Source organism: Arachis stenosperma, chromosome 8, assembly GCF_014773155.1.
Source record: "Arachis stenosperma cultivar V10309 chromosome 8, arast.V10309.gnm1.PFL2, whole genome shotgun sequence".
NCBI lineage: Eukaryota > Viridiplantae > Streptophyta > Magnoliopsida > Fabales > Fabaceae > Arachis > Arachis stenosperma.
The window spans coordinates 43,456,144-43,467,762 of NC_080384.1; the positions used below are offsets into that span (position 1 = coordinate 43,456,144).

Here is an 11,619-nt window from a genome sequence, read left to right on the forward strand (position 1 = left end):
CAACCTCTGAGCAGCCCACCGTCCCCTGAATTTTTTCCCCTAGTCCACAAACCCGCACACCATGCAGCCCACCGCGTCCACTGTCACCGCCTCTTCGTCTCCAACTGATCCGCCCAAATACAGGGGAGAGTTGCGGTTGCCGTTTCATACGTACATGACCTCTCATAGCCACTTCAATGGAGTCCAATTTTGTTGACAATACCACGCATTCAAGTGACAATCTTCTCAATTCTTGCGACGTGGAAAGTGAAAAGTCTAACAAGGTAAGCAATGTATGTTGGTGCATTGGGACGTATATTTATTTTCATATGAATGAGATGGTTGTTCTAATCCTAACATTTTAAACTTTGATGATGTTCATTCAAAAAAATTTTTTTATGGTGTTCTTGTCCATCAGTATAGTAATTAGTTAAAGGGTAATAAATCATAGATCAAGTTCTAAAGAAGATGATGATGAACATTTATTTACTTGATCCGATAAACTATTATGTTACCTTTTTAATATGTTATACTGAATTTGGTTTAGTATATGTTTAGTGTTAACTGAGAAAATATTGCACATGATTGCCATTAAATTGTTTAGAATCCCATCCTATGCTCCCATGCAATGCATGCACAAATAAATATGGCTATATATGTAAAGAAAATACAGTAGCTAATAATGAGCTTTTTGACTTTTCAAAGCATAGAAGAGGACTTGGTTTTAGGTTGTGTATGTATGCTTCAGATGTGGTGGACCTATGCATGCTCTATATAAATAATTAATATAAGCCTAACTAGTTAGGTGGGACTTTTGATGAGCACGCGTCTCATTGTTATGATTTCTTTTAATCCATGTATAATAATAAATTTTTAATGATATTCTTAGAAAAAGTATTAATAAAATATTTTTAGTTGAAATTTGTTTAATAGTACGGTATCTAATTAGTTTGTTTGTCTGTGTTTGTTTGTGTATGTTTGATTGTAGGCCATAGAATGTACGGACATTACTGAGTTTGGAAGTGATGACACAGATCTTGTTTATGGGGTTTGGATTCTAGTATATTGCTATTTTTTCGTGAACTGTATGTTTGAATCAACCATTAATCCTCATGTTCATTGAATAGTGTCTGCTTTGAACTGATTCGCAGTTATCAGATCACAGTTGCCTTGCCGAAGACGAAATATCAAGAGTTGGGATGCAGTTTGAGCATTTGAAGCTAGCCCAGGTTTTATATGCGACCTACATTTGTGGCATCATCGTCTTGCCCATAGCTTGTGTCTAAGGGTGTTTTGGATCAGGTTAACAATGGATCTTTTGATTGCGTTTCTTGTCAAATTGCAAAACAACCTGCTTTATCTTTTCACAATAATTCATCTCTTAATTGATCTCCTTTTGATCTCATCCACTCTTATGTTTGGGGCCCGCTTCCACCACTTCTATGGGAGGGGTTCGATACTTTGTAGTTTTCATTGATGATTATTCCCGCTTTACTTGAGTTTATTTGATGTCTAATCGCCATGAGCTACCTTAGATTTATATTAACTTTGTCACTATAATTAAAACTCAGATTTCCAAGGTCATTAAAGTTTTTTGACACAAAAATGCTAGGAATACCGTGACTCCAAACTTTTAACTTTTCTTGATGAACAGGGTACTTTGTCTGAATTTTCTTGTCCTGGTACGTCTTAACAAAATGGACGGGTTGAACGTAAACACTATCACATTCTTGACTCTATTTTACAATGCTTATTTCTTTTTCGTGTCCTGAGCATACTTGGGGTGAGACTGTTCTTATTGCTACCCATGTTATCAATAGACTCCCTTCTTCTGTTCTTAGTAACATTACTCCCTTTGAGCGTCTTTATCATACTTCTCCAGATTACAATTCTCTTCGAGTTTTTTGTTGTGCTTGTTTTGTTCTTCTTCAACCTCATGAACATAATAAACTTGAACCTCGGGCTCGCATGTGTTGTTTCCTTGGTTATGGCACTAAATACAAGGGTTATTGTTGTTGGGATCCTCTTTCTAGATGTATTCGTATAGCTCATCATGTTGTATTCTGGGAGCATCACAGTTTTCTACGTTCTCCTCATTTGAGTCCATTCCTTCTACTCAGTCACCGTTTTTCACTAACCCCCATGTTGATCTTTTTTTTAGTGATGATTCTACAGGTTCTATCTCAAGTCAACCTCTCGAGCCTCCTACTCTTTCACCCTCTTCATCTCCATTTTTCGATGATTCCAGACCGGACAATGTTCTGGCTCCTCCTGTCCTGCCTCTTCCCTCCATTCATTCTTCTAGGACAAGAAATCTACCTCCTCATCATCTTGATTATCATTTTTTTTCTATTACTTTTCATCATCATGAACCTAAGTCTTTCTGAGAGGCCCTCACAAATCCAAATTGGCAGCAAGCAATGCAGGAAGAAATCCAGGTACTTGAAAAAGCATACATTTGGGACTTGGTGGATCCTCCTGATAATGAAATTGTGGATAGTAGATCGGTATACAAGATTAAGACTCACGCTGATGGTTCTATTGACCGTTATAAGGCACGATTGGTTGCTCAAGGATGTATGCAAGAGTATGGTATTGATTATGAAGAGACTTTTACTCCTGTTGCTCGTCTCACATCTGTTCGCGCTCTTCTTGCCATTGTTGTAGCCAGAGAATGGTATTTTAGTCAAATGGATATAAAGAATGCATTTCTTAATGGGGATCTGAAAAAGAAGGTCTATATGAAACCACCCTCAGGATATCCTTGTCCTTCTAGCAAAATTTGTCTCCTTCGTAAAGCACTTTATAATCTTAAGCAAGCTCCTCGTGAATGGTTTGAAAAGTTCAGCACTACCCTATGCATTCTTAGTTACACTTGTAGTCCTCATGAGAATGCTCTCTTTATTCATAAAAACGAGCGTGGGTTTGTTCTTCTACTTTTATATGTTGATGACATGATCATTACTGGAGACAATGTTGATGGTATCTCTGATCTTAAAGCATCCCTTCACCACACTTTTGAGATAAAAGATCTTACTTCTCTCAGTTATTTCATTGGCCTTGAAGTCGTTTCCTCAAATGACGGCATCTATCTCTCTCAAACTAAGTATGCTTCTGATTTTTTTGCTCGAACAAGAATTACAGATAGTCGCACTGAGTCTACTCCTCTTGAGCCTAATGTTCGGTTTACTCCTATGGATGGCACTATTTTGGATAATTCTACTCATTATCAATAGTTAGTTAGAGGTCTTGTATGCCTGACTGTCACACGACTAGACATCACCTATCCAGTTCATGTTCTTAGCCAATTTTTGTTAGCTCCCTGTACTACTCACTATGCTTCCGTTCTTCGCATTCTTCGTTACATCAAATGTACTCTATTTCATGTTCTTCATTTTTCTATCCACTCATCCTTATCCCTTCAGGCGTACTCAGATGCTGATTGGGCTGGTGATCCCACTTATCGTCGTTCTACTACTGGTTATTGTATGTTTCTTAGTGACTCTCTCATTTCCTAGCGAGCCAAGAAACAACGTTCACTGCTCGATCAAACATTGAAGCTGAATACTATACTCTTTCTGACACCACTGCTGAGATTGTCTCGATTCGTTAGCTTCTCGATGACTTGGGTGTCCCTCAATTGTCCCTAACAGATGTTTATTGTGACAAGTGCTATTTAGATTGCTTATAATGATGTCTTTCATGAACGCACCAAACACATGGAGATTGATTGTCATTTTGTCCGGTAAGGTCTCCTTATTGTTGATGTTTGTCTCATAGCTGTTGGAATTCTGGATGAGACTGCTGATATCTTCACGAAAGCTCATCATCCTACTTGTTTTCGGACTTTAGTATCCAAACTCAAGATAGTATTTTTACTCCCACTTGAGTTTGAGAGGGATGTTAGAGTATAATTAGGATAATTAGGATCAATTTAGATCAATTAATATCATTTATATTTATATAGTATATCTGTATATTTGTTGTAAAATTTTGTACTTTCATTGTTTTGTTCTTCTAACACCTATATATACCCTTGTACATTGTACCATTCTCGCTACACTCAATAATACATTCTTTATATTACTCTCTTGTTTCTAACCGGACCAATGGTCCCAAATTGAAATGGTCTCAATTTATTAACTAAAATCTTGGAAATAACCTTATAAACATTGCATAAACTAATAGATCGAAAGTCCCTCAAGTAGGTTGGGTTATTCCCTTTTGGGGTAAGAGAAGTAAGAGTTTGTTGACTTGTTATTCTATATATCTACTTAGAATGTGTTCATAAAAACGGTTGAAATCCCCAAAAAAGATAAACCCAAATCAAATTTGACTTGGCTTTCTGCATTGAGAGAATGATCCGGTAACAAAACAAAAATGGTAGAATAAATGAATAACGGGAGGCAAAAAAAGATCGTAGGATCACGAGTTGAGTGAAATCTGACAATGAAAGTTGAACTGACAATAATTTAAAAACTGATAATCAAGCTCATCCAATCTGTATATGATCAAACTTTTGTACATACATGGTAGCAAACACATTCCTCTATAAGTTCCATGGAGGACTTCTTCATATTCATACAACTCTTGTCTCATGGGAGGATGATGATGCAGGTGAGCCTCTCTGATCATTAGAGTCTCTCCTCCAAGAATTCTGAACTTGCACAGCGAAATGCAGATTCCAGAGAACATCATCCACAGAAGGCCTTTCAGTAGGATCATTGGAGAGGCACCTTACACAAATCTCCATCATTGTCATTAATGATTCATTTGAGCATTCCTTGTGAACTGCTGGGTCAACAATACTCCTCCTTGCCATATCATCAGTTTTTATGCTTACTTGTAACTGCATAAAAACCACGTGTCATGTCAGAATTATATGGTATGGATAAACTCTCATTTTGGCACTAGATAGATTCAAGTTAGAAGAAACGGCCCTGAATTAAGAATTAAGAATCTACTGTTTAATTACTACATATGTGAAGTTTAGTGAAAAGAAGAGAGCTTCTGTGACCTAAAGATCTAAGAGTTCAATCTTTGGTTAATTCAAAAAACGAAAAAAAAAAAAGAAAAAAAAGGGTTAGCATAAAGCATATAAACAAAAGAAAAGAAGGTCTATGCAAAAATTCAAACAAATCCAAAAAAGAAGCTCTTACTTGAGGAAGGCGTGTTAGAGATATAACCGTTTATGTGCCTTTTCCATAAACTTAAACTTTTAAAAGGTTTTTCATGACAGAAAATGCTACTGTTAATTGCTATATATACCAGGTTTTGTGATGTTTCTTAAGTTTTCTTGATCTTTGGAGGACCACAGTCAACGGGTGCCTCTAATTTTAGAGGCTATTTTGTCTGAGTTGAAATATTTTGGGAATGAAAATGGTAGTTGCCTTGGTGTTTGTTAGTCCTATTGTATGTTCTACACTTCCCATTTCCTTTTTATCTCTCACTGTTAACCTTTGATACATTATTGGATCAATATATAAATATAAGAGTGAAGAGTAAGTAATAAACTGAAGAATGAGTAATAACCAAGTTGCACTATGTTTCTTATTGTTCAATGATCACTGACAAAATTATATGTAATTTCTTATTGACTCACAAGATCTTTGAGAGTGCCAACTTCATTGTGGAACATCAATGGTCGACCCAAAATGGTTTCAAGCAAGATTACCCCAATATCATAGACATCATTCTTGTCTGCATCCATTATCCTGCAAAAGGAAATCACTTATTCAGTGTTCACCCTCAACTATGTTGGCAAGAAAAAAAATCTAAAACATTTATAGGCATTAGACAATCATCAAGGGGTCCCTTATGTAAGACTGAATTACTGAATATCAAATGATCCTACTACCTCTTGTTCACAATAACTGCCGTTTCAATTTACCATATAACACAAGACAAGTTTCAGTATTCTACTTAGCAATTAGACAGTTTAGAGGAATTACTAATATTTTCTTTGAAGACAGAAGGATTATGCTATAAGGATATCAGAACTAATATTTTCTTTTACCTTTCTTGGAAGTTTCCTTTTAATCCAGGGTAAGGTCCATTGCTGACCTGAAAGTTCAGAAGCAAACAGTTTTTCTTAGAAAATCAGAACAAGCAAAGAGTAAATACTTCTGATTAGAAGCATATAAACAGATTTCATCCACTTACCAGTCTTCTAGTTTCTGCAGAGAGTGGCAGATTATAACTGCTTATTTTAACATTATGATTGTTATCCAAAAGAACATCAGTTATCTTCAGATTATTGGAATATAGTCCAGGCACTATCCCTGTGTGCAAGAATTGAATGCCTTTTACCACTCCAATCGCGGCTAATATCCTCTGTGTCCAAGAAAGCTTTTCACTAGGTGATCCTGCTGACACTAATTCATGTTACACGAGTTTCAAAAGTACTTTACTTCTGTGAAACTCAGACAATTAATCTTGACGAGATACAGAAACACCAAATATTTGAAAATAGCAACACATAGACAACTAATAAATTTGAATGAATAATAATAGTTATAATAATAATAACAATGATCATCGATTAAATACTCAGATGTATTGTCGGACACACCTTAGTAGGTTGGTATGTCAGCATTTCTTAGCTTGAATTCAGGTACACAAGGACAGTAGAAGGGAAATTGTGATTGAAAAATAAACTTACCAGACACATAACTCCTTAAACTCTTGTTTGGAACGAACTCAAATATGAGGAATATAGTGCTGACGCTTGAATCATCCTGGTTGCATTCAAATGAATGACCAAGAGCATTGATCAAGTGTGAATGCCGAAGTTTCGAAATCAACTCAATGTGGTGCATGTAATTTTGAGGGCTATGTCTCTTTCGCATTTTCAATCCTCTGATTGTAATAGGCATTCCATCGGAGAGCACCCCCTTATATATCTGAGCATCATATTCAAAGTTAATTAAAATTTTGTTTGATGTCACAAACTTCATCAACAAAACTAGTATTTTAAATAGAGAAATTTATCCCGTAACAGCAGAAAAGAAACATCGAGAAAGAATTTCGGAATAAATGATGTTCTCATATGTAATAACAATATAACATACAATTGCATACCTGGCCATGTGGACCCTCACTAACGAAACTTGATGCATCAAAATTATTTGTAGCTTCCTTCAGTTCATCCAAAGCAAAGGTTCTGTAAGCTGGAAAGCTGGCTCCCATCTTCATTGTTTCTGATATATACCCTGTTAACAAGGAACAATACAATACGAAATTCTTAATGAAATTTCATAATTTTCTTGTTTATTAGATATGTTATATGCATTTCAGCACAATGTTTGTCACTTATTTGAATCTTCAGCAACTACAACCTGATAGACAAACACACTCTCAAAAGACCCTTTTATTCTTCTCTAAGAATAAAACACTAAGCTCCCGAAAGATTATGCCACTAACAATTTAACCCTTAAAACAAATAAATACTCATTTGATCTTCAAAAGACGATAATGTTCGATGAAATTTCCCAAAATTTAGGCAAAAACAGAGGCATTTTTGGGATTTTGTCAAACATTTTTTATCTCTAGGGACCAAGAGCTTTTTTTTGAGAGCCAAATTGTCAGATTCATTGCTTTTTGTGGGGCTAAAATTGTGGTTTACTCCTTCTCTAATCAACCAAAAGTTAAAAAAAAAAAAATATAACAATAATTAATAATCCTATTGTGTTGAGTGTTAAACTTATACAGCAAGAAAGAATTGAAAGGATTTGTGGATTTACTTGCATCTGTGAGCAGCTTTGCAGTGTTGACTGAAGATGCATGTTCTATTATAGACCTTGTACTTGTCCTCACACCATTTTTGTTATGCATTCTGTTCATGACATGCTCCTTCATGGACCTTGTAAACGACTCCACAGCGCCCTTATCCGGCACCCTTTTCATGATCCGCTGCAACACGGATATGGACAAGGATCTTGAAGAAGCAGCTACCATGCCTTCCTTTTCCTTTTCCTTTTCTTCGTCCTCTTTGTCTTCGTCTTCCTCTTCCTTTTTCGCCTGGCTGATAACAATCTCCAAGGTCGGTTTCACAGGTGTTTTTACAACACTACCCTTCTTATGAACCCGGCTAACTACCAAAATAACCACTCCAACAATCAATGCTCCACCAACTATCCCTCCCATACTGGACACGAGAACCGTTTTTCCGGTTGTCCTCTTGTGATTCTCTTGAGGAGGCATGATTTTAACAGCAATAGCCTCGTTGCTGCAGAAGCGGACAGGGTTCTGATTCCGGCCATCGTCGTTCGATAAACAATTCCCGGCGTATAGAACCACCGGCTTATTGGCCACTGGTTTCAAACATGTGGGAAGTTCCCCTCTCAACAGATTCGAAGACAAGTTCACGAAAACAAGCTCATCATTACACGTGTCGTTCTTGAACAGCATTCCGGTGAACTTGTTTGAGGACGCATCAAGGTAACTAAGAGAAGGAAGAGATAACAATGCAGGCAAGAACGGCCCAACGAAACCGTTAAGCGAAACGTCGAGTTTCTGAAGCTGGTAGAAAGTGACTAATCCCGAAGGAAGACCAAGCTTAAAGCTGTTATTCTTTAGAACAAGCGAAACCAATTTAGTTGGAAGAGATGGAAAATGAGGCCCGAATTTGTTGTTCTCCAGGTTAAGATCTTGAAGGTTCGACAGATGGCGAAGGCTAGGTAAATCCCCTGAGATTTTGTTATTTGACAAATCCAAAACTCGCAGAGTTTGTAATGTTCTAACTGAATCTGGAACGGTTCCACTGAGCGAATTGTTCTTCATACTAAGCACAGCCAAGCCTTGAAGAGTCCCTATTTCGCTTGGAATAACGCCTTGTAAAAGGTTGTTATCAAGAACCAGTGATTGAAGGTTCTTGAGAAGTGAAATCTGTGACGGAACAACACCAGTGAAATGGTTTGAACTTATGTTGAGTATTTCAAGAGAAGATAACTGAGAAATGGTTGGAGGTATTGGACCCCAGAGACCAAGAGAAACGAGAGTGAGGACTTTTAAGCTTGAGAGTGTGGCGAGTGTGGCGAATAGTGTTTGTGATGAGAAGTTCTGTGGCAATGCGTTGGGACTGAAACCGTTGCCAACAACATGCAGCTGTGTGAGATTTTCTTCATAGCAAACGAGTGTGAAGTGTGGGGTTGGTTCAATGTTGCAGAAGTCTGTGTTGGTGTTGAGGGTTAAAAGTTCTTGGGGGTAGCCAAGAAGGTTCTGGAAGTTTTGAAGTGTTTGGGTCTGAGAAAATTGTAACTGCTCTGAGAGATGGAAGGTGGTGGAAAAGAACAGGATCAAAATGAGTAATGGAATTAGGTGTGAGTGGGAATTGGAATTGGAATTGGAAACTGGTTTTGCCATCTTCAGCAGAAAAACTGTGTAGCTATTTTCTGTTTCACTATGGTTTCTCTTTCTGATCCTCCATGGGCATGATACCAAGTTGTGTCCGAGTGTTATCCCTTATCATGAACAATGAAGGGAAACCCCAAAAGACATTATTTTTCTTGTTAAGGTTCACCTTAATCTTCTATATTCAAGTGTGAATTGTATTTGATTAAACACTAAAGCTGTTCGTCATATTCTCTCATGTTGGCAGCACACTTTAAAATAGTTTTAAAGATTTTAACCGTACCAATTATATCTTTAATATCGACAAACGACTAAATTTTTATACTGATTTTTGAGATTTACGATTTTTATTCTTTAGTTTTTCAGATTTAAATTTTTTATATTGGTCCTCAAGATCTAATTTTAAGTACTATATATATAGATTTCTGTATTTTTTTAATGTTGAGTCAACTACTAACTCTGACTTGTTATATTAAACACATAATTAAATAGCATATTTTCATTTTAGCTCTTAAAAAGAACAAAAACAAAATAATTTTAGAAAACGAAAAGAGATATAATAATCTATATATCATATAAACTCTTCTTTCTCTTCTCATTTTAGCCGTGTTTAAGTACTAAAATAAAACAACGCTGTTTAACTATGTGTCCAATACAATAAATTAGAATCAATCCATCACTTAGTTTATACTAAAAAAAATATAATGGTATCCAAAATTAAATCTTTAAGACCAATATAAATACTTTTAAATTTAAAAGACTAGAATAATAAAAACAATAAATCTAAACAACCATTTTAAAAATTTAATCATAAAAATACACTATATTAATTTCTCAGTTCCTTTTTTTATTAAGTGACTTATTTCACTATTAAAACTAACGTAATATATTTTTATCAATTTTAGAAATATAATATACACAATTAAAATTTGTCAATTTTAAAGACTAAACTTAACCCATTGTAATAATAATACATTTTAGATTTAAGTTTATTTTTTGTTTTTCATGTTTATAATTTTTTAAAATATTTTTAATATTTAATTTTATTTAATTTTATCTTTTAACGTTTTCAATTCATTTAATTTTATCCTTAATATTTTTTATTTGTGTCAAAACTACCTTAAAAATTTTTTATTTTATCTTAATATTTTACATAGAATTAATATTTAAGAATAATTTTAGCATGGATAAAAAATGTTAAAAACAAAAATAAAAAAACTAAACGTTAGAAATATTTTTTTAAAAAAATTATAAATATTAAGAATAAAAAAACATATTTTACTCTAAATTTTAATGTTAAAATAATTTCTATAGATGATGTCGGTTAAATTAGTTTATTGACGAGTCCAATTACTCGTTTATTAGAAAAAATAGACTTGTATTTATTACTGATATGGACTATTTTTATTTCATTAAAATTTAGATCAACATAATTCAATGTATACTAAAATGAATATGAATATGAAGACCATTTTTCCTCTACTCAAGCAGTTAGCCCAATTAGTATTGTAAGGTATTGTTTAAGCTTTTTCTATTGGTTTGGCAGTTACTAAATTTCTTCATTACAGGTCATTCAAGTTCCCAACATTTAATGTATATTCTATTCAGCGTTAAAAGGAAAAGTATAGGTGAATAATAAAAATATTAAACAATGTAAACAATAGATATATCGGATGTTCATTTTATTAGTGTATGGATGGTTATTTTAATATTAAAATTTAGAAGGTTAATTTGGAGGTGTAATGTGTTTTTATTTGATTGGTCGTTGTTCATATTGTTCAATAAAATCATTGTTTCCCTAGCATTCCCCGCATTAAAATATGTACTTTTTTGTTGTGTATCTCACTGAAGCTTGGGATGCTGTGGCCTGGCATCCATTACTATGTTATCACTTATCAGTATTATCTCTTATGTGTTCCTCCCTCTCTATTTGTTTACCTCCCATGTCACAACGAAGTGGTCCATCATCCTTAGGCTTATTTTTAATTTTATTTTAAAAGAATGTTATACGCATAATTTTATATGATCAATTTTTTATATTAAAATAATTAATAAGGAATAAAAAAGTGTATTTTATATAATAAAAAATATTTATCCTTGATAATATAGTAAAAAGTGATGTAAGTATAATTTCTTTTTATTTTTTATATTAATGTGAAAACAAATTCTTAACGGGATCATACTTAAAATTTAGAACCATGTATATTTATGCATTGACGGATTAATGTTTGTAGAAATGTAAAGTATATCTTTTGTTATAGGATTTTTTAAGATGTTCTATATACACCA

General features: G+C 34.3%; 1 protein-coding gene across 2 annotated transcripts; it reads right to left on the reverse strand.

The window, feature by feature from the left end:
- Window positions 1-4,450: 4,450 nt before the first annotated feature.
- LOC130943476 (probable inactive leucine-rich repeat receptor-like protein kinase At3g03770) lies at window positions 4,451-9,543 on the reverse strand. 2 transcript variants are annotated; one of them, XM_057871365.1, is made up of 7 exons: window positions 7,722-9,543; window positions 7,060-7,190; window positions 6,641-6,881; window positions 6,142-6,353; window positions 5,996-6,042; window positions 5,582-5,693; window positions 4,451-4,828 (listed from the first exon to the last, which is right to left on the reverse strand). In XM_057871365.1, the coding sequence occupies exons 1-7, from the start codon at window positions 9,340-9,342 to the stop codon at window positions 4,559-4,561; spliced, it is 2,634 nt and encodes an 877-aa protein (XP_057727348.1). In that variant the 5' UTR covers window positions 9,343-9,543; the 3' UTR covers window positions 4,451-4,558. The 2 variants fall into 2 exon arrangements, with proteins under 2 accessions (XP_057727348.1, XP_057727349.1); XM_057871366.1 differs by having other exon boundaries at window positions 6,142-6,344; window positions 7,722-9,542.
- Window positions 9,544-11,619: the final 2,076 nt, after the last annotated feature.